General features: G+C 42.0%; 2 protein-coding genes and 1 pseudogene across 2 annotated transcripts; all 3 read right to left on the bottom strand.

Annotated features, from left to right (window-relative positions):
- Window positions 1-1,027: 1,027 nt before the first annotated feature.
- On the bottom strand, window positions 1,028-5,655 carry LOC136452764 (phosphoethanolamine N-methyltransferase-like). Its single transcript, XM_066453364.1, has 12 exons — window positions 5,359-5,655; window positions 5,072-5,199; window positions 3,814-3,951; window positions 3,542-3,679; window positions 3,208-3,351; window positions 2,913-3,023; window positions 2,693-2,834; window positions 2,324-2,604; window positions 1,960-2,121; window positions 1,811-1,864; window positions 1,648-1,722; window positions 1,028-1,528 (listed from the first exon to the last, which is right to left on the bottom strand). The coding sequence occupies exons 1-12, from the start codon at window positions 5,393-5,395 to the stop codon at window positions 1,433-1,435; spliced, it is 1,506 nt and encodes a 501-aa protein (XP_066309461.1). The 5' UTR covers window positions 5,396-5,655; the 3' UTR covers window positions 1,028-1,432.
- Window positions 5,656-9,931: 4,276 nt separating this feature from the next.
- Window positions 9,932-13,626, bottom strand: LOC136450316 (phosphoethanolamine N-methyltransferase 1-like; annotated as a pseudogene).
- A 1,369-nt stretch (window positions 13,627-14,995) lies between these two features.
- Window positions 14,996-21,176, bottom strand: LOC136450315 (putative clathrin assembly protein At2g01600). The gene is made up of 15 exons (XM_066450717.1): window positions 20,834-21,176; window positions 20,590-20,659; window positions 20,345-20,442; window positions 19,404-19,542; window positions 19,170-19,297; window positions 18,935-19,027; window positions 18,747-18,797; window positions 18,460-18,525; window positions 18,288-18,353; window positions 18,083-18,163; window positions 17,915-17,992; window positions 17,145-17,318; window positions 16,992-17,067; window positions 16,802-16,920; window positions 14,996-15,745 (listed from the first exon to the last, which is right to left on the bottom strand). Exons 1-15 carry the CDS (start codon window positions 20,921-20,923, stop codon window positions 15,389-15,391), a joined length of 1,686 nt encoding a protein of 561 aa, XP_066306814.1. The 5' UTR covers window positions 20,924-21,176; the 3' UTR covers window positions 14,996-15,388.
- Between the last annotated feature and the right edge of the window lie 2,151 nt (window positions 21,177-23,327).

Genomic DNA, 23,327 nt, shown 5'->3' with positions numbered 1-23,327 from the left:
CTATTGTACTCTCTCAAGGCTCGTTTCGAGGGGAAAAACTTCGTGGCAACAAACACTTTCTATCTTGCAAATTTATACAGCAAAAATCTATCTACTGGGATAAAACCACGGGCATATGCAAGCACGGATCTTACCGTTTGGTTGGTCTAGCATGCGGAATTGGGAGTAAAAAATAAAATTAACGACCTTCGCCATCGAATCTCTTGGTTAATTAAAGAGTTAAATGAGGAAACAACGAAGCAGAAAGAGAGAACTTCAACGGAATAGTTACGTCATTACGGTGAAACCATCAAACTGGAGGACGGAGCACGCTGATTGGCGATGGAGCATCTGTGGGTTATATATACAGCATGCAACCATGGCTCTACCTGATAAATAAACAGTCAAGTCGTTGCCCTGCCGCTTCGCTTCGGCCAGGCCACCTGTCGCTGGGCCTTGTCCACCCCACTCGTCGGTCGTCACCCATTGGTCAGAATGGGTTGCACTTGCACGGTTCCTCTCTATCAGTTGCAGCTCACAGGCAAAGCTAATCGCTTCAGTTCAGTGACTTCAGTCCACCGGGCTTGAATCCTGGTGCTCGCGAAACAGACAGCGGATTCAACCGTTTCCTCGACTTGACATGCGAAAGCAAACGTGAATTTGCAGCGAAAAGTGGCGAAACTGAAATTTCAAGGAGCGAAGCAGGTGGTGGCAACGTGACAATCGACGGAGGCTCGATGCCGCGCGTTACAATAAGATGCTTATTAGGAGTCCTTGTCATAGACGATGTTCAGCCGGGAACAAGTTGTCGCCTCGTTGTTTCGCGTGTGTTTGGCCTTGCGAAAAATAAAATAAAAATGTACCCAACTGGTTGGCATTGTGGTGTTTTGCATCCGAACCAAGCTCTCGTGCGGGGAGGATATGCGGATGCGGATGCGGCGACCGTAACAAGCTTCAAGGAAATTCCCAAGCTCAAGTCACAACATTTAAACTCGTGGATCAAGCATGCCATCAATGGCCCAAATAATGTCCAATAATCTATTGTACATCCACATGCCAATGTCTTAGCTTCCACCAAGTAACACAAGAGATCAGTCATGCGCTTCTGTTCCAAAAGCGACAGGCAACATTGCATTTCACTACCTTGGATGCTTTATTTAATAAGAAACTCTGAAACTTCCATCACATAAGTATAGCACATAACTCAAAAAGACCATACTAAAACATGCAGACAGCTTATTACTTTATTAGATACACTTCATGGATTACCACAGCACCCCGGCAATGCAGTCACGGGATTGTAAAACTGGACGAGTTTTCTCCACGCACTAAATAAACAGGATAGTAGGCACTAACCCAGGCTAACAGGTAAGAGCTGGGTTCAGAATAACCAATGCGACATCGATTATAATAAAAGGATGATTTATTTGCACGTCCACGCACATCTACATCATCATTTGGTGGCGATGAACAGCCCCCACCTCTGCTCACCAGCAGAACTCCTCTGCAGTTTTGCCTTCCAACCGTTCACAATATCATCGTAGTCCTCCTGGAATATATAAGTGAATTTCAGAGTTAGAGATGTCAAAGCCACAAAAGAAAGGATGCAGGCTCCTAATCTGCCTGCCAGTCCATGATTGGAGTTCTTAAGGGCTTCTGTTGAATCACCTGAGTGAAGTCAGACAGGAAATCATCCTTGTTCTTTTCAAATTTAGCTAATTCCTTCTCTAAAACACCAAGGAACTGAAATTCAACACAGAGCACGGATTAGTATTAGTAGAAACTTGTCTTCATCCAAACATCTTAGTGGAAAAGCTAGTTACAAAGAAACCTGATCAGTTCGATCCTCGGCAATGACATCACCAAAACCAGCACTCTTTAGCATCTGGATAATATGACGAACAAGCAAGAGTCAGTGCTGCATTTTGATGAAAGTAACTGTATCTAGTATAACCATATAAAAATGCAAGTAAGAAGCACCTGTCCATAAGCCTCCACATCATGTAGGTCATAACCTCTCTGCTTGATGTATACTGCAAATTCCTCTGATGGTTTCCCAGGACTCCTGCAGTAGTCACTGATAAGGACCTTGCCCCCAGGCTTTAGCCATTTGAAGAAACTTTTGAACAAAGAGGGTTTGTCCTGCAAAACAAAAGCAAAATCATGTCAACCTAAACAATGTTACTCTGAACAAAACAAGCGAGCAGCATTTAACGCTGGGATGTGATTATAAAAAAAAAATGTCTCTCAAGTATCATTTCGTATAATTTAGAACTTTAAGATGCATCAAGTGTGGCTTCTGAAAAAAAGTATAAATCTGAAACAGGATATATTTGAAACATACATGTATATGAAGGATGGTATCACGGCTGTATATGACATCAAATGTGTTGTCTGGGTATGTCTTCGTGGTGCAATCAGCAACTTCAAACTCAACTGAGCAACTGCGCCCAATGGCACGCTCAAGTGCAAATGATACCATGTTTATGGAAAGATCAATACCAACAACATGAGCATCATAGTTTTCGGCCATATAAAAGTCACCTCCACCAATTCCACATCCAACATCAAGCACCTTATGTCCAGGTTTGAGATCCAGCTTATCCACAAATTCTTTTGTAGTCTCTGTTGGACAGTGATACATAACAACATTTAAGGGCACAATGCAAATAGAACATCACAAGTTAAAAATAAAAGGGATTGCCGCACTCACCAATTCCACCAGTGCTCACATAACCTTCTCCAAAGATGCGCTCGTAACGTAATATTCCACTAGCTTTGTACTGCACATTGTCCAAAAATCTTTGAAAACCCTTATCTTCCGTAGAATGAACCTTTTGCCAAAGCCAACATATCTATAAACCATAGAGACATGTCCATCACTGACCTCAGTTGACCATGGTTAACACGTGTCCATTGACAAACAAAAGTACCTGATTTTGGTTTTTCTTGTTTTTAACATAAGCACCAATACACTTGCAAGTAACCAGAGAAAGTTCGAAGGAATTCCCATCTTGATCAAAGGTATGGCATTCTTTGAAAACCTATTTATGGAATAAACAATCAATTAGTTATTTCAAAGAAAATGGTATTGAAAATAATAAGAAAAATAAAGAGTGAAGCAACAATCCTTCATATAATAGCTGATTTTTTTTTACTGACAAGCCTGAATGTCTGATATAAGTGACAAGCAAATGGGAAAAGCACTAGGACAGTATGCCTTCTCACCTTAGTATAAAAACTTGGTTCCCGATAGTGGGTCGGATTAACTTTCCTTTTTGAATCTCCAGATTGATGGAAGCAAGATTCCCTAAAGAAGATATAGCCACCAACCTTCAACCATTTTACCATTCTTTGAACTAGCTGCTCAACCTACATTAAGAGATGAAAGTTGGAAAATTCAAGAGCCAGAAACTTAAAATATATTTCGGTCAGCACATTCGAACAACAATTTTAACTCATTTAGAAAACAGGTGCCCTTCAGAATTTTTATGACACAGATCCATTTTACAAGGACAACCTCAGCGAGAAGATCAAGGAATACTATGGAACTATCCATTACCTCTTCATCTGAAAGATACATCAATAACCAATTTGAAAATATCAGATCCATGGAGTTAGCTTGAAGCACCAGGTCCTGGGACGTCACATCAGCACACATAAAGGATGCATTCTTGTAGTGACCATTAATGCTTTCATTCTGCAAGAAAAAAAATTGCATAAAAGAAATGAATGAATCAACCATACACACATCTAGAAATCAGATGAAGGCCATCATATTTCAAGTTGGCACAGCACAAAACTTTTATATGAAGACATTTCAAATTTCAATACCTTTTTAATTGCACTTTCAATAAAATCCAGAGCAAGAACATTCCCAGCTGTTTTGGCGAGTTCTCCAGTGAAACGGCCTATTCCAGCACCAAGCTCCAGTACAGATTTTCCTTCATATGAAGGAAGCAAAGACAGGACCTACAGAAAAGGACCAGAAGCATATCAAAATGTTTAGCCCTAAAGCCAAGGTGCTTTCAGGAACACCTTTTCTTACAAATCAAAATGATGTCTGCGAAATAAAAAATTTATTATCATTTGAAGCAACCAGTGGACATAGCATACTTATGTCACAGTTCCTGAAAATAAAATAGAACTGGTTCAATTTTTAAATCAAATCATCAATAAATGCAAGCTTCAATTTTCAATTCCTATTTTTTTCTTTACAGATGTTATATTAAACTAAGAAATCTCATAGTCAGAACATGAAATGGATCAACACATGCTTACAGAAAAAGCACCAAGCAAATATGAGTTTCTTTTGGAAAGCACTTAAAGATACAACCTACAAGGAAAATCAAGGTATCTATCATAGAACACAATAAAATAAAGTCATGGTGTAAATTTTCTTTTATTTCAGCTGTTTTGTATATTCCTAATATTTAACAGTCTAGAACGTGGAAAATAATCAGTACAATATTTTTTCTTATGGTCATAATTAGTACATGTATAGTTTACTACATCAGAGTAAAAGGCCTAGCAAAATTCAGCTACTCAAACGAAGCAAACATTTACCTTGTTTGTTATTCAGAGTTTAGCTAATAAATTAATTATACTTCACGTCTTCACATCACAGATTAAAAGACCTGGCGTAACCTCAAGTGAACAGGCAATTTTCTTGGCCAAGTCCAGTTTTCACTCTTTACAGAAAAAGAAAAGAAAAAAAAAATATGTCAACGTAACCCTCTCCCATCACAATCATAGCACACTTGTAGGCAAAAAATAAAATAAAAAAATATATCTATCAACGTAACCCTCTGCCATCACAATCATAGCACACCTGTGTTGAGCAACACAAATTGCCGACCAGTTTATCCAAAAAAAAAAAGTGCACCGCTTTTATTTCCACACACGTGTCCCTTCAGAGATTGCCATGTGATACTGCGGAGCAAAGGCTGAGTGTGGCTGACACATACTGCCCAGATCCAAGCAGATGGATCCCGAAAGGCACTAACAACTAACAGTATGTGCACCTAAATACCTATCAGTAACAAACAATGGAATGGATAATAGGGGAAAACATCATCGCGGAAACAATCACCTCGGGGCGCTCCTCCTTGTCGAGATCGACAGCGCGGGAGTCCAGCATCATGGCCTCGACGGTGAGGTTCTTGGAATGCTCCTCCCAGTAGCTCTTCTGCGCCTGCCTCTCCTCTAGCCCCATCTTCCCTGCAACGGCCCGCAAACAAATCATCAACACAGAACAAAGCAAACCGCACACACCATGTGCTCGACACTTCTCCCCATCCAACCCAAACAACACGAAAACGCAACGAGCAGATCTGATCCCCTCTGCACGGATCGACGCGTGGGAGTGCAATAGCTTACCGTTAACAGAAACAACGGCGGCGGTGGGGGCGTCCATCACGGTAAGTCGTTGCGTGCGTTCGTCCGTTCGTCAGTCAGAAATTCAGAACCGAGTTCAAACGAAACGAGCGAGGGATGGCTGTGAGATTAAGATCCCTCGATGGCGAGGCGGGCGCGGGAGAAGCTCCGGGAGCGGCGGTTGAAGGAGCGGCCGCGCTGCTGCATCCACCACCTGATCGCGGCGAGGTTGGGGGAGGAGGGAGACGGTGGCTGTGGCCAGTGGCTTGCGACTGTATACGGGATCCTGGAAGGGAGCGAGGTTAGGTGGTGGCATTTATAGGCGGGAACCGGGAGCCGGGAGACCCGATCGACCGTGAGATCTGTGCCTGGTGGGGCCACCCGCAGCGTGCATGCTGGATCGGCGAGGATTTTTTTTTCCTCTCTTTTTTGTCGTTTTGGCTGATCTATGCCACTGGTTGGCCGATTAGGCCCTGATTGATCAAACAGCTAACTAGTACCAGTTATATATAGTAACAAATTGTTAGCTGGGTAGTAGCTAAGACATTAGCTGCGATCTAAATATATAATCAACTATTTATTTTTTTAAATGCTCTGTTGCTAAGGTAATATGGGCCTATGTAGCAAGATGCATTGGTGCAGTAGATATCCCTGGCAACCTAAAACAGTGCTGGGATTGGCTGGATAAGTGGTTACCTAAGACAAAAAAAATTCACATATGTGGAGTAGCAGCCATCTGCTAGGCTATCTGGAAAGCCAGAAACAATGCTTGTTTCAATAACAAGATCATCAAGAACCCCCTAGAGATTATTTGTCATGCAGGGGTGCTAATGAAATTCTGGGCAGGGCTCTATGCAGAAGTGGACAGGAAAGCGTTGGAGGAAGGGGCCAGTCTCATGCTAAAGCTGGCAGTGGACATTCTCGCTACCAAGAAACCCAAGATGGAGACCAAGGGAGAAGAAGCTCAAGATTATCAAGATGGTGATCAATTCAAAGGATGATGCTAGATGCTGGGCTGATGGTTGATCTCATACTGGCTGTTCCAGGGGGTGCAGGAGTGTGTCATTCATCCTCTCGGACTGTCGGCTTCTTTTGGCATTTTGGTATGATGTCTTCAGTTTGGCATAGGTCTCTCTTCTTTGCTGGTTAAGGTTTAAGACAATCCTGGGTAGGCGTTGTGTTTCTCTTGTCTGTGGGTAGCTCAAGTCACCTCTTGCGCTGGTGGTTAAGCGCATTATGTTGGTTGTTTCAGTAGCCCTCTTACGCTGGTGGTTAAGCGCACTTTTGTGTAGCTGTCTAGTCTTGCTTCTTCTGGCAACTCTAAAAACTGCTTGTATTTCCGTTCTTGTAATGGAAATAGGTCTTAAAAAAATATATGTGATCAACTAATTTCTAACAGCTAACTATTAGTCGTAGGGATCTAAGCAGTCTGTTATGTTGTCTCTCTAATGATTCAGAGCTGGTTTGGTTGTTGTCTAAGTTTGCTACACCTAACCTTAGGAAAATTGTGGTTGTCACTGAAAATATGGTGAGTAAAATGGAAGCCACACCTATACTAAAGTTTAACAACAAAATAAGTCTATGACATGTGGGACAAGATATTAAAAAATATGACGCATCTTAGTTGTAGCAATGAATCAAACAAGCTGCGAAATACTGTTTTGGCTCTTAAAGTGAGGCAAGAAGTGGCAACATATAAAGTAAAAACCTTCCGGTACACGCTAAATTAACAATTCGATTGCAAAAGAGCTTCTCTTTTTAGTAAATCACTGTCGAGATTGATATTAGTGGGATGGGACACAAGTTAGTTCATGAAATCAAGACACTGATACTAAGACACTGTTGATTCATTAGTTGTTAATAATTAGTTAACTGATAACTCATACCTAATATTAGCTAGCTAACTATTAGTTGTTGTTAGTTGATTTTGGCCTAACTAGTATGATACTCCCTCCGTTCAAATTATGAGTCATTTTGATTTTTTTTAGTTCATTCATTTTGCTATGTGTCTAAACATATTATTATATCTAGATGCATATAGTAAAATAGATGTAAAAAAATCAAAGTGACTTATAATTTAGAACGGAGGGAGTAGTTGTTAGTTGTGTATCCTGGATTCAAATGATCTATGAATCCAAATAAAGCCTAACTTATGACAAATTAATGCAGTTCACTACTAGAAACGGCAAATAGGAGAGTGTAATGGCCAAGGGTTGTCGAGGAGATTGTAAATAGTCAACAGTTAAAGTGTTACCGACGGTTACAAGTAAACCCATCAGTCTTTGGCGGACATGAAAAACTAATTCTCAACGGTCCTAGCGAGACATATGGCAAATGGTTACATATTCCTAACGGTCAAATTATTCTCAATCGTGCTATAAGGACACTCGGCTATTCGTTGAGCTACTCCTAATTCTTGTTGGTTGACTATTAGCCTTTATATCGAATGACCAATAGTTCAATCTTTAAGAGCATCTCCAAGATTTTTTCTAAAATTTATTTTTTAAATCAGCATTTAATAAAAATCGTTTTCTATATCTTTGTACCCTCCAATACTTTTCTATATCTTGTGCGTATTTTTGAGATCCACTTCGCTCACCATCTTTAGCTAGCGAGAAGTCTGGAATAGAAAATTTCTATATTTGGAGATCCATTTAAAGAGGTTGTTGAAAGGTATTTTTTCACGGAAATCTTTGTTCCTATAAATTAGAGAGGATATAAAGAGTCTCTTGGAGTTGCTTAACAATGATATATTATAAGACTTGGTAATTAGTTGGAAATCCAATATAATGCATTAAATACTATTTATATTTGTCTAGATATTTTGTGACACGTTTTGTATTTTTTGAATTCATGGACGACTCATGGCTAATTTGTTAACTAAGGAATTTGTAGTTCAAAATTTTACAATAGAGATTATTTTTTATTTTGAGCCCACTTTCTATTTTATTTATAATTTTCTATAAAGTAAACCACATTGAAATTTTAAATAGGATTTTGTAGAGTTGAGGTTTTTTAGGGATTAATTATATGAGGATTTACTTAGCAAAGGGAGTATAGATTCATAAGACTGACATGAACCAAGTTGCATAGAAATTTAGTTGTTACCTTGCAATAAGTTTCAACAAAATTAACATGAATAATAGCTTAATCAGGCAGCCATGGGTTCATCAGTTTGGCACTATTTTTCTTAGCTAGTGCTTTATGTAGAGAAAATATTTACTTGTCTTTGTTTCTCAGTTTGGCACTATTTACTATCCATCAGCGTGCATCACCATAATCTAATCCACCTACACCATCAGGGCTCATCAAACTTAGCCCTTTATATTCAGGCACAATTGCCTTCCGCAGATTCCGTCTTAATGGCGGAAGCAGCAGCAATCACTCTAGCTGCTTTGGTAGCACAGAGACTAAATACCAGTTCTTACAACTTCTTCACAGACAGCCAGATCATGGCAAACTACTACAATTCCTCTGATCTTTCCAATCCGCCTCATGGGAGCATCAAAAGCATGACTGCTATCTTCTTGCTAGCTATGAAGGATGCAGATTTCAAGGTTCACAAAATACCAAGGACAATGAACTCCACGGCTCACTCGTTAGCTCATCAGGCCTACAACTCTGATTCTGTATCCACTGTGTTCACTTGTAATGTTGCAATTCATAGGCAGCTTGATCAGTGCCCCTACCATACGGCACTTTCTTCCATTTCCTGGGAGACCTGTAAGATTCTACATGTAAGATGCTGTTAAATCTATATATATGTCAGTTATCAAAAAAAAAATCCACTGGCAGCAGGAGAGCCATCCATGTGTGCCTATCTGCCTAAGCGAAATCCACCTCACGAGCCACGATCAATGCCTAGAAAATTCATCACCACGTCGTTGGATGAGTAGCACCCCGCCCGCAGCCCACCTGTGCACGCTGAAGAGACAGGGAGAATCGAATTTGAATATACAATTGAGAGCCCTGACCATAAAAGACATGATCTGTCCTCTGAAGGAAAGTATCAAGCAGTAGCCGTATGCCCGTATACGTGTACATAGAAGCGTGGAGAACAAAAGGAAGTCCTTTGGCCGGATGCTTTGGATCCACCTCGGAATCTGCGGGGGGCTTTCATTTCCTGCCAAAATTTAGCAGAATTTGGACAGACAGAGTACATAATTTCACAATTTGCCCTTGTTTTGAAGCACTGGAATTCGCTTCCTTAGCTAGTTTGGCAAGAAACTATTATCTTGAAATGAAGAAAAGAACTATGGAAAACACATATATATGTTGGGTAAATATTCAGTGTAAATCTCTTGTTCGGTACAATCGTGATAATTCTTCTATTGAAACACATACTCATAAGTTTTCAAAAAAATAAAAATGATGCACATCTTCAATGCATGTATATATGCACGGTCAAAAGTTGATATGCAAATTCATTTTCTAAAAGTTCATATGAAAATAACAAATTTCACGTGCATATATCAGCCAAGTAGCCGCATGCCAAGCCATGCGGAGAGCTTATTACACTTTCACAGAAAGGTGGCATCAGTGCATCACACTCTATATTTCAGTGGAATCACAGGACCGTAAAAGTTAAACCAGACCCAAAGCACAAAGAAATAGATGAATTGCAAAATCACGCTATGAAGCCAATCCCATCGGTGAATTGCGAAAGGCACTTTATTTGTAAGGCCACACGTGCATCACTTGGTGGCGACGAACAGCCCCCACCTCTGCTCACCAGCAGAGCTCCTCTGCAGTTTTGCCTTCCATCCATTCACGATATCATCGTAATCCTCCTGGAAACAAATGAAACAAAGAGTTAGATATAATTTAGAGAAACAGAGAAAGAATGTAGGGTTCTAAAGCGCCAGCCAGTTCATTGTTGAACTTTTGATATTTCCATTTTTACTAGGAGTGTTCATTGCTGAACTTCTTAGGGGCTTTGTCGAATCACCTGGGCAAACTCAGACAGGAAATCATCTTTGTTCTTCTCAAATTTATCTAGCTCCTTCTGTAAAACACTGAGGAACTGAAACACAAAACACAGTGTGTCACTAAAACTGTTTATCCAAGCATCTTAGTCGACAAGAATATGAGCATGCAGATTGCGCATGTTTAGAGGGGCAGACCTGGTCAGTTCGGTCTTCAGCAATGACATGACTGAAACCAGCATTCTTGAGCATCTGGATAATGTGGGGAACAGAGGTTTATTACTCATCAAACGGAATTATACTTTTAGATCAAAGCAATTGTATTAAGCAGTAACCACGCACAAAAAAAAAATAAGATCAGGTAAGAGCTAAGAACCACCTGTCCATAAGCCTCCACATCATGGAGATCATAACCCCTCTGCTTAATGTATGCTGCAAACTCTTCTGATGGTTTCCCAGGACTCTTGCAGTAGTCACTGATTAGGACCTTTCCCCCAGGTTTTAGCCATCTGAAGAAACTTTTGAACAAAGATGGTTTATCCTGCAGAGTCAAAAGCAAAAATGACATCTTAGTCAAACAGTCAACTAAAGGTATGCGGTGTGCCACAAGCATGCGATGTTCTAAGGTGAATAGAAAGTGCCAAAAAAAAAAGATAAAAAGTTTCTAAGTACAACTCCAACCGGAGATACTTTCCATGATTCTATATGATCAAGATGTAGCTCTATCATCTCGGAAGAAAAAGACTACATGCATTATATGTGTAAAGCATACTTGTATATGAAGAAAAAGACTACATGCATTATATGTGTAAAGCATACTTGTATATGAAGGATAGTGTCACGGCTGTAGATGACATCAAACATGCAGTCTGGGTATTTGAATTCTTGGGTTCAGGAATTTTTCTATAACTTAAATGATTCAATAAAAGCTTTTTTTATTCTTTTAGTTACTGATTTTTTTGTTGGATTTCACTCCACCCGCGGTTGGGAACTACTAATTCGTTGGGTCTACAACAATCTTGGATGGGCTCCTAACGAGCTAATTTTCACTATTTTTGTTTGTAGTTTTCCTGTGATTCTAGACACGTGTTTGAAATTTTGGGTCTTCGTGGTGCAATCAGCGACTTCAAACTCAACTGAGCACTTACGCCCAATGGAACGCTCAAGGGCAAACAATATCATGTTAATGGAAAGGTCAATACCAACAGCATGGGTACCATACTTCTCAGCCATATAAAAATCACCTCCCCCAATTCCACATCCAACATCAAGCACCTTCTGCCCAGGCTTAAGATCCAGTTTATCCACAAATTCTTTTGTAGTCTCTAGTGGATAGTGATACATAATAACATCTAATGGCACTGCAAATATGTCACAAAAAATGACAAAAAGGGATGTGTCCTCTCACCAACTCCACCAGTGCTCACATAACCATCTCCAAAGATACGTTCTTAGCGCAATATTCCAGTGGCTTTGTACTGCACATTGTCCAAAAAACTTTGAAATCCCCCATCTTCTGATGAATTTACTTTTTGCCATAGCCAGCATATCTGGAAACAATGAAGTCATGTGCATCATTAATTTTACAGGAATGGAAACAAATGTCTATGTGCATGTGCGAGGACAGACAATGCATGTGCGAGGACAGACAACTACCTGGTTTTGATCTTTCTTGATGTTTACATAAGCCCCAATGCATTTGAAAGTAACCAGAGAAAGTTTGAAGGAAGTGCCATCCTGATTAAAGGTTTGGCATTCTTTAAATACCTAGATGGAAAAAGACATTATCAGCTATTTCCAAGAAAGCTGGTACTCAATCTAAGAAAACTAAAGAGTGGAGTGGGTAAGAACAGAAAGACTTTGAATTGACTGAAATCATAAAAGCAAAAGGGGGCGGCACTAGGCGAGTTTGCATTCTCACTTTGGTATAAAACCTTGGTTCTCGATAGTGTGTCGGGTTAAACTTCCTTTCTAAATCTCCAGATTGATGGAAGCAAGTTTCCCTAAAGAAGATATAGCCACCGACCTTCAACCATTTTACTATTCTTTCTACCAACTTGTCAATCTACAGTAAGAGAGACAGTCAGAAAAATTGGAGGGACAAACATATCCCAATTCAGGTCAAACGATAAATGTAACTTTATCCACACGAAAAGTTGCAGTTGAGTTTTTTCTTTAGCGATAGACCTTGAGTCAGTTTATGATTCTATAATGTACGGTTTGATCATTACCTCCTCATCTGAAAGATACATCAGCAACCAGTTTGAAAATATCATATCAATGGAGTTTGCTTCAATCATCAGGTCCGGGGATGTAACATCAGCACACATAAAGGATGTGTTGTCGTAGTGACCGTTTATATTTTCATTCTACAAAACGATCAAATTCAGCTACCAAGCCTGAAATTATTTACATGGAAAGTGTAAATCTCAGTACCTTTTTAATCACACTTTCAATGAAATCCACTGCAAAAACATGCCCAGATGTGTTAGCCAGTTCACCAGTAAAGCGACCTATTCCTGCTCCCAGCTCCAGTACAGATTTCCCTTCATATGAAGGAAGTAAAGACAGAACCTACAGAAAAGAAGCACCAACATATCAAAAATTTAAGCCTACAAGGCTACAATCACAGGAGCTAGCATATCCTCAGGTTCAAGCAGATGAATGACAAACATACGAACTGAAACTTAAGAAAGCCGAGTGAAAAATATCGTCGCAGGATAAATCACCTCGGGGCGCTCCTCCTTGTCGAGTTCGGTGGCACGGGAGTCGAGCATCATGGCCTCGAGGGTGAGCTCCCCAGAGTGCTCCTCCCAGTAGCTCCTCTGCGCCTTCCTCTCATGCACGTCTAGGCTCCCTGCAACAACACACAGCCAGAAACCATCAGTCCCCGCAGTCAACGCCAGTCGCCAGGCCTCAATCCTCATACAAAACCTGCACGCCATGTGCTCGACAGTTATCTCAAACCAATTCAAACGCGAAATGCGCGCGCAACGGGCCAATCGCTTACCATTCACAGCGGCGGCGGCGGCGGCCATCACAGCGAGACCGCGCGTTCGTTTGTTGGTTGGGAAGGGGTGTTGCGAGGCTAACAGCCCTCGACGGCGACGCGGGCTCGGGAGAAGCTCCGGGCGCGGCGGTTGCAGGAGAGCCCGCGCTGCTGCATTCAGAACCGCCCAATCGTGGCGAGGTTGGGTGGTATTTAGAATGCGAGGCGGTGTGAGCTGTGGCGACGGCGAGTGGGGCTGTGGGACGCGAGGGGCAGTGGAATGGAGCTTGGAGCCGACCGCGATCAACCGTGATGACCGGTCCCCTCTCCCGCTCCGCTGTGAGTGGACGCTGCACTGCTCCGGCGTCCTTCTCCATTTCCACAATTGCAATTATTACCGGACCCCGCCGGATTCCATGGGAAAGCTTTTTTTAACAGCCACCTGCTCCCGGCTCGTATTAAAGCCGGCCGATAAGTTGATCGGAGTTATTTTTGTTATAAGAGAAAAATATTATAGATTCTAGCTGATAAGTCGGTTGATAAGTTACGAACAGATAACAATAGGTATATAGATATCCTATCTCTTTTGTTGGTACGTAGGCCTTGTTTAGATGTTATATGGGATGTCGTACGGAGTGTTCGGATACTAATAAAAAAATAAATTACAGAATCCGTCAGTAAATCACGAGACGAATTTATTAAGCCTAATTAAGCCGTCATTAACGCATGTGTATTGTAGCACTTTATTATCAAATTATGGACTAATTAGGTTTAAAAGATTCGTCTCACAAATTAGTCGCAAACTGTGTAATTAGTTATTTTTTAATTTATATTTAATGCTCTATGCATATGTCCAAATATTCGATGTGATAGGATGTAAAGTTTTAGAGCAGAAACTAACATATAACATCACTGTTCATAGGATACATGATCTATTTGGCCATAAATGTGTGCCATAGATTATTTACTTCAAATAAAATGCATCGTGATCTTCGAGTCTTCAAACTTCAAACTATGGTCTTGTTTGATTTGTAGCGCTAACAACTATATCTCTTCCGTTTCAAATTATTTGATGTTTTGATTTTTTTTAGATATATTGTTTTTACTCTATATATATATATATATATATATATATAATGTATATCAAGTGCATAGAAAAACTATAAATCTAAAAAAATAAAAAAGTCTTATAATTGATAGTAGTCGACTGACTTTTAACTCATAAGAACCCCAACAGACCCCATAACGGGGGATGTCTTCGGCCAGTGACTTTGGAGGATGCACTGCCCATGCAGTTGTACAGCTCCAACGGTCCGCTTACCGAGGAAGAGACGCCGGGGGACCGATGGCAGAGCAAATTGGTTCGGGAGTTTGGGACCAATTGCGGAAACATTCGCACGCCCGAAGACATCCCGCGTGAGGTTAATAATACAGCCATCTGTAAGATTCTTTATAGCCTTCTCAATTCAGTCATAGTGAGCTTTTCATTACTAATACATAATCTATTTATCTGTTTCACAGAGTTTTTTAGTTCTCGTATCTAAATCAACTATAAGCTTATAGCCTGTTTCTTCTCTCTTTTTTCCTCTTTCCTCTACTTCAACATTTAGTCAGCTTATAGCCAGTCAAATGCAAACGTTGACAGGTGATAAAGAATGAGGCTCCGTTCGGCTTGCTGAATCTTGACTAATACTAGCTTAAAACGTTGTTCTGACTGAATTGTTGTGAGAGAAAAATACTGTTCCGGTTAAAAAAAACAAGCCAAACAAACCGATTTCTGGATAAGTCAGCTGGGTCCTGGGTCCTGGACCCATACTGCTTATTGGGCACGTAGTTTTACATCAGCCGAAAGCCCAAAACAAATTTCTTTACAATGACTCAATGAGGGGGTGCAATGGCCCACCCCAGAAGATGGAAACCAGCCACAGCAAAACGGAAAGCTACACAAGAAAGGCCAAGCGGCCGAGGCCTATGGAAGGGCGAGATGAAGCTGGTGCAACATGGCGATTCCCTGATTGGTGATGGTCTGAAGGAGAAAAGCAATTCCAGACACGCCAATTGCTTGTCTTGCATGGGTATCTACAGATTGCACATCCTCTATGTAATACAAAGTATATGTCTAGAGAAGTTGTGCGGCGCCTCCGAAGGGGTTGGTCTGTGGATGCATTCCATTTACTGCCGGGAACGCACCGAACCCGGCGTCGAGGAAGGGGTTTGCTGCAGGAGCGATGCACGCGTGATGCTGCTGTGGTCCGAAGGGATTTGCTTCAATCATCATGGGCAAATGCTGGGGCTGTGGAGCCATGGCTGCCATTTGAACTGACGGTGGGGGAGCTACTTGATTTGACACGGCAAACGGATCGCTTGCCATGAAGGGATTGGGAGGGGCTGAGCCGTATAGCTGTTGTTGCTGCATCTGCCTGTAGGTTCCATCATCGTATAGGCTGTCCAATGTGATCTTGTCAAATCCACCACCCTGCAAATGGAAAAAGACTCCAGGTTATAGAATTCACAATAAGATCTGAGACAGAATCGTTGGTAATACCGAAACCACAATCTTTTTTTTTTGGAACACAGAAAGACCATATTCTGGTTTTGATAAAAGCTAAACAATACTCCACACAATAAATTAATTGTTTAGTCATAATTCATCAATCTGTACTCCTGTGTCTCAGCACAGATTTTTCTTACCAATGGAGAGCAACCTGTAAATAGGTAGGGTTTCATTTCATCTACAGAATCTAGCACAACGTTCCGGAGTTAGCAGAAATGCTGTCAAGTTCTATCCAAACGACTGTTGCATAAGCAGGAAGTATCAATTGAGCCATACAATGATTTACACCTTTCCAGACCATGGTAATGATGCCATGAGGTAGAAAAGTAACAACAAATGTCAATGAGGCAATGTATGCCACCTGGAAATTCATGAAATGACAAGAAATAGAGTTGTGAATCCCAAATTTCCCCTAGTATTATATGAACTGTCAACTATCAACTGAACATTCATAATAAGCTTTTCCAACGGCTGTGGATGGGAATAATCATCAGTCTCAGCCGTTTGAGATTGGGAGCATCTTAGTTCCTATATGTTCTGGATGTTTATCCATACTACAAAATTCCAGAAAGCTCATTGAGTCTCCGTCGATGACAAGTGGTGCTGTCAGTTGGCTCAAGCAATCGAGGAGGCAAAAACCGCAAAATACAGCTTCTCAAAAGGTGCTCTATAAAGTAATTTGCACGAGTTACCACAAAATAGCAAATTTACTTTTCTTTGTGATTGCACTTTGATAAGACAGCAATTAGCTACTCATTGCTACTAGTTTTCAACTGCGGTGAACCAGCATACCAGCGTACTGGTTTTCACTTTTCAGCCAGTAAATGAGTTAAGCTTGACAGTAGAACTAGAGGAGCTTAACAAAGTTGCACGAAACAGAGTACATAGCAGCATAGCATCTCTAAAATCTTTGATTTGGAAAAACTGTGGCAACCAACTGAAAGGTAGATATCCTCAATGAAAGATTAAGAAACGAACCAAATTACTCTCCATAGACAGTGGAGTCATGTTGCTGCTTGTAGTAACAAGAGCAAGTTCCCATCCTGTTGGATCAAATCCTCTATCTTGCTGTGTAGTTGTTGTTGAATTATCAACACCTGCACCATGCATGCATACACTTCTTAGAACTACATAATATAATTAATAACACAACTATTTGATTAATTACCTGTCGGAAGAATTGCTAAGGCCAAAGCGTTGCTCTCCTCTATTGCCGGCACAGTAGGGGTTGAATCACCTAACCCCTATGAGAAAATATGACATTTAGATTATAATGTAAAAGCATTAATGCCACTCACTTTATGACCATTTTCATACTTACCAGTAAATCACCAGTATCTGCAATCTCAGGCTTGGGAGGAGAAGCTATTTGGGAAGAAGGAACTGGAGCAGGTTCTTCAACAACTTGCAGTTTCTCCTCTACAATAGGAACAGGCTCACGAACTTCTTCTTCTTCTTCTGGTTTGTACGTCAGAAGAAGCCGCTGAGGAAGCTCCTGATGAAATAAGAAGGATAGCCCGTATTTAAGAATCCATTCCACAATAAGTAAATTGCCTGGTATAAACTTGACTTGACAGTAATCATTTATCTCCCAAAAAGAGTGTGTGACATTCACACTGATGACACAATTATCACAAAAATATCAAAGTAAAAGAGAAATTGTTCATCGGGCCACAAATATTGATGTTAACGGTTTCCCTACATCAGGTAGGAGTAGTTTGCTGTCATTAGATATAAAAGAAGAATGAAGTTGTGATCAGTGCAAGCTACATTGAGAATTTGAGATTAGGGGGCGCAAATGTACCCCCTAAACCCCTAAAAATGTTAAAACAATGATGTTATCTATTTTTTCACCATACATGCAACCCCTGTGGAACATGTATATCAGTATATGCACCCACAAGGCAAGAGCACCGCCCCCTCTAATTTGCTCTAGCTTCGCCACTGGTTGTGATATGCTACTTTAACATGCAAGGCACATGAAGTATCACACAAATACCATTGTCGAGACTCCTACTTGTTACTTGTTGTTATAAAATGTAAAGGTGTCATGCAAAAATCCAAATGGTTTATTAGAACCCAGGAACTAACCAGTGGCTCTATAACTGGCATCATACGTGGAGCCTCCTTCACATACTCCTCCATGGTTGAAAGGAATGTTTGTGGTGGCTGAAAATAAGAGAAATCAAATCTGAGTATCTGGTCATACTCTTACATAGTAAAAAATTACATGGCGAACACTGAGACAAATGACCTCACCTCCCTCAAAGTGGGAAACTGGAAATTTCTTGCGAGCTCTAAACCCCGACAACTTTCATAGAAGTCAGATAGGTTTCCAGCCTGAAGCATCAAAGATGTTAATGAGTAGAAATTGCAGCTAAGCGTCTAAGCACACATAATTGTTACATCCTGATCTTCTTCAAGTTAAGATACATTGCACATCACTACCGTGTAGGGCAGTTACCTGCTGGCCAGCCCTCCTGTAAATGTCAAGGGCTTTTAGTGCTTCATGCTTTGGCATCTCAAAGAACTGCACAGTTGTTTGACAGCCAACAGGAAACAGGAAACAGGAAGCATAAGTAGAAATAGCTCAGCTCAACATAGACAAATTCCTACTTCTTTGAAGATTAATATACCTTGTCAACAAGGTTGATAATTCCATCATTTATTGCACAATAAATTTTGAAGCTTTCTTTAAGAACCTGTACAGAAGCAGGATTCACTCAAATTGCGTACGATGCCCCAGATCTAAGAATAAAATATTACACAGAAGGAATTGAACTGCTCTATTATACATTGAATAGGTCATAAAGTGCAATACAGCCAGACAGATTCACAAATGACCAGTTGGCTTGTTAAACTAAATATAAAGATCACCTTGTAGAAGTTGAAGCAAAAAAATGACAGAAAAAACAGAGCTTACCTGGGCTAGAGCATATTGCACCAAATAATTTTTATTTGCAGCTCCTTCTGCCTGAATACAAAAGGAAAAGCAGTGCCATGTTGGCTTAGTTAAAAAAGAAAAATACAGACCAAAAAACTAAATATGTTTATTAAATCAGTTTCTTTCACTAATCCAACTTATTTGTTGCAAGGATAAGAGAGAATCACCCGACAGCCAATAAGTCGATATAACAATTGCTGCAGTGCTGGCAATTGCTCCAGCAAGTCCTGAGAATTCAATTCCCTAGTTCTACTGTGGCCCTGAAAACAAAAAAGTTGAATTACATGTTGAAGTATCACCAGCAAGTAATATAGCTACAAATAATGGATAGCACCGCACAGCTTTGGTAAAGTGGTAATAAAATGACATAAAAATACTGGATGAGCATGTCAGAGTCCAGACCTTTTCAGGTCCTTGACCTTGCTTTGATAAACGCTCAGCTTCAATGTCATACTTCAAGACCCTGAAGCATTCTAGTTTTTCCTCCAAAAATAAACCGTATGTGCGAACCCATGAAGAATAATCCCAAGCTGGATATAATTCCGAAATATAAAGACAATAGATTAGAAGGTTATGGAAGAATATTAATGATCCAAATAAAACATCAGGTTAAATTTAAATTGAAGAAATACAGACCAACTGGGCTGGAATCATCCTTGAAGTTTGACAGCTGCAAAATCCGCACTCTCTGAGTAAATGTTAGAAACTCTTCGCAGAATGCAGGATCACCTTCCCGAAGAAGCCTATGGATCACTACCAGTGTCTTCAGAGCAACCTACATAACACAAGAACTCATTGTACAAATTAGACCTATTCAAGCATCGGGTTGTGCCATCTCAACTGAACTCCATCATACGATTCAGGCAAGACCAAAAATTAACCATTAAAAAAAGAGTTTAATTCAAGGACATAACACAACAGGGTGTCAAACGGGCTTCAGACAATCAACAGAAAAGAAGGAACCACACAATTTAAATCATCAATTCTCAGTTCAAATAAAAGCGACCACAAAAAGTGAAGAATTGTGTTAAATGTAGAATTTTCACTGTGCTTTTGTAAACAAGCTTATTATGCTACGCAAAGAATTTTCAACTTGGATGTATAATATCATGATTGCAGCAGTAAATAACAAAATCCTCAGTTGCGTCTCTTTCTGTTTTTTGTTCCCACATCCAAATTAACTAGTACATATATACTCAAGCCACCAAAAGCACAGATAATAAAGGTATATTGCAATTCCAGATTCACAACACAATATACTATTATATAACTAAACATATGAGCTCGAGCTCTCCAGTGTGCAATGACCAAGGTTCAGATGCCCAAATCAATAGCACTGCATCCTCACTAACTGACTAACCGTGCATGAAACTTGGACATTTGACCGATTGAGCATTTAGTCTGCATTCAATTCCACAGCATGATCACATTTTTAACAAACGAAATTGCATTTGAGATTCATCGATCACCCAGTACCATTACAAGATCGGCACAAATTTAGCAGCTAAAGCAACCATCAGAGCATCGAATACACAGAACGAACCAAATAATCTGAACAGGAGTGCAGCAGTGCTTACAATCCAGTTCCTGGTTTTGGCGAGTCGCCGGGCAAGCGCATGGATGCAGTAGGCGACATCCGCCCGTGGCCTCGCGATGGACGTCGCCGCCACAATCTCTGCAACACCGGCACCGACAAACCCATCAGACAGCAAACTCAAACCGAGAAATGCTTAACCACGGCACTCGACGATCCGGCTAGTTCCTGAAATCAAATTAAGAAAAAAAATGCAAAGGGAGAATATAGGAGGAATCCACGACGCACTGCGCAGGTGGCGCTCCTTGGGCGGGCTCTCCACGTGGTTGGTGGCCCTCACGATCGCGACATCCAGATCCTGAGAAAACAAAAACCACACTCCCAAAGAGAATCAATAAACCCAGTGCAGCGCAGGAGTGCGGCCATGGATCCGACGGCGAGCGCACGAGCGGCGCTCACGAACTGGACCGGTTTGGCGCCCGCAAAATCGGGGGAAAGCATGGGGCGGGTGAGGGAGGATTCGACGGCGGACCTTGAAGTCGGAGTTGAGGTTGGCGAGGCTGAGGGTGGTGGTGTCCTTCAGCGCGCCGTACGCCTTGCGCCAGCTGTGCAGCGCCGCCATTGCTGCCTCCGCCGCCGCGCCGCGCCGCGCTTGCCCCCGGTGTCGGTCCTCGCCTCGCACTCCTTGTGGCTTTGTGCTTCTCGCCCTACGGTTTGGCTCGGGCTTGGTGCGTGAAATTTTGGGCGCGGGCTCGCGGTGCACGGAACGGAACTGCCAACCTTCCCGCAACAAATAGGGGCCTGACCGCAGAGAAGCGCGTTCCTCACCTTCCACGCCAGTGGAAGTTCTTTCTGAGACGATTGATGACTGAACAACGTGCAATTCAACACCGGATTTGTTATTAGTATTAGTGTTTTTTGGATTATATAATAATAACTCCGGTCCAAGCCCAACGCTGTAGATTAGTTCAATGTCGGTGCCTACTGCCCGTCCCGGAGCGGCAGTTGCAGCTGCAGCCTAGTGCGCCCAACTGAGTGCTGGATCTCAATCTCTCATCCGATGCACATGAAGAATTCATTCATTTCAGATGGGGCTGGCGGCGTAGCTGAACTGTTTTCCTGGTTGTCTTGGCCGGGGCAAATTGATGTATCACCAAAGTTAAGAAGATTACTAGAGTGTTACTTAAGTAAGCCTGTTCTGACATACCACTTATTTCCAATCATAAGAACCAAGTTTTGGCAAGAATGAAGCGAAGGCCAGGCCAAAATTGTCAGTTGGCTCGTTGGGCCGGCTTAGCCTGGCAAAAGGCATTAGCTCACCTATTTCTCATGACTGTGCAAGAATATGTATTTTTCAGACATACATAAGTTTCTAGTTTTGTTTTTCATTGAACTTCAGAAACTGATTCGTCCAATTCGGAATCGTTGCCGATGTCCAGTCGTTGGGACTTGGTAGCCCTTTTGAACTTCCTTGCCACGCCGGTTGAGCATGCAGTAGGCATGACGATTCTGAACACTGTGATTGGTCTGCTTGCAGTAGCAGTTTGCTTGTGTACAGTACACAATTAAGAAGCTACGATGTGGTCTGGTTGCAATTGTCAAGACGCTTGATAGCTCGGTCATATGTCCTGAATGGTCCTACGTGTCTTGGGCCTGGTTTAGATTGAGGTTAGGAATCAGTATTTTGCACTGTAGCACTTTCGTTTGTATTTGACAATTATTGTCCAATTATGACCTAACTAGGCTCAAAAGATTCGTCTCGTAATTTACAATCAAACTATGTAATTAGTTATTTTTTTTATCTACATTTAATACTCTATGTATGTGTCCAAAGATTTAAAGTGATGAAGAGAGAGTGAAAAAACTTGCAATCTAAACAAGGCGTTGTTGGAGAAGGATTTCTTCAGGCAGAAGAGAGAGGTTCGGCAGGAAGCCAGAGAGGCGCCAGTATTTGACAAGCACGTCTCGCCTGTCTCGAACGTCGGTCTCTCACTCACTCTCTCTCTCTCTTCAGAAAAAGCAGGAACTTCGTTTTGCGAATTCCTTTTTCAGAACAAGTTGCTCTGCTGATTCTTCGGCCCTGGTTAGTGCAGCGCCAGATTATTTCCCGGAGGATGGAAATGGTGCGAGTGCGAAGCAGAGGAGGAGCGAAAGGTGGCTTCTCTCTTTCGGTAGCTGAGGGGGTAGGTGGCGCGTCCCGGGGCCGCCAGCTCGGCGCCACCGTACTTGGATGTGAGAAGCAAACAGACAGTGGCGCCGGGCGTGGTTGGCGGAAGGCAAGAATCGCCCACCGAATCCGAATGTTTCTGCAGGGCCTATTCTCAGGCACAGGCACAGGCAGCGCGGCACACGTCTCCGCACTCCGGCCCTCCACCTCCACGCCACGCCCCCAACTCATTTTCTTTCAACCGATCCAAGTTTTCCCTGGTCGAGTCGAGCCGCATCGGCGGTAGCCGTGGAACCCACGGCAATGAAGTGATCAGAGAGCGAGGGCAGCCGGCGGCGCGGCTCAGGCTCACCGCTCACCGCCACGATGCCCGGGTATAGATATTTAGTTGGGCTGGCACGAGGTCCACATGTTTAGCCCGGTCCTAAGCACGAGAGCATGGCCTGTTTCCTATAGCGCTCGAGCAAGCACGGCCGTTTTGGAAAGGCTCGCTGGGTGGCACGGCTACGATAGCCCGATAATGGCTGGTCCGTAGTGGGCTAGTGGCCCGTTATGCTCCTCGCGTCTTGGGGCCTAGCTTCCCTACCTCTTTTCCCATCCTCGCAGTCGTATTTTTTTTTTATTTTAATATTTTTTTAAACTAATTTTAAATCAAATACTGTTTTTTTTTAAAACTAACACTTTTGCCCGCGTCTATTTCCCTGGCGCGGCAAAACGTCTGTGCCACGCCATGCACGGTGGCGCGGCGAGAGGGATGACGTGGCGACGACGGGGGCGCTGACCGGTGATGTGGCGAGGTCTGCCGCGCTATCCCTCACGGCGCGGCAGTCCCAGGTAAATATCGCCCGCGAGCCGCCCT

The sequence above is a fragment of the Miscanthus floridulus genome, chromosome 5 (assembly GCF_019320115.1).
Source record: "Miscanthus floridulus cultivar M001 chromosome 5, ASM1932011v1, whole genome shotgun sequence".
In the NCBI taxonomy this organism is placed as follows: domain Eukaryota; kingdom Viridiplantae; phylum Streptophyta; class Magnoliopsida; order Poales; family Poaceae; genus Miscanthus; species Miscanthus floridulus.
This window is presented reverse-complemented; position numbering and strand designations above follow the sequence as displayed.

Coding starts and splice junctions, on each gene's coding strand:
- LOC136452764 (XM_066453364.1), bottom strand. CDS start 5,395: ATGGACGCCCCCACCGCCGCCGTTGTTTCTGTTAACG. Junction 1,865..1,959: donor ATGTGGAGGCTTATGGACAG/GTGCTTCTTACT, acceptor CATATTATCCAG/ATGCTAAAGAGTGCTGGTTT. Junction 1,723..1,810: donor CCGAGGATCGAACTGATCAG/GTTTCTTTGTAA, acceptor GTTGAATTTCAG/TTCCTTGGTGTTTTAGAGAA.
- LOC136450315 (XM_066450717.1), bottom strand. CDS start 20,923: ATGGCGGCGCTGCACAGCTGGCGCAAGGCGTACGGCGCGCTGAAGGAC. Junction 17,319..17,914: donor TGCCAGTTATAGAGCCACTG/GTTAGTTCCTGG, acceptor TTATTTCATCAG/GAGCTTCCTCAGCGGCTTCT. Junction 16,921..16,991: donor CTTAGCAATTCTTCCGACAG/GTAATTAATCAA, acceptor TGCATGGTGCAG/GTGTTGATAATTCAACAACA.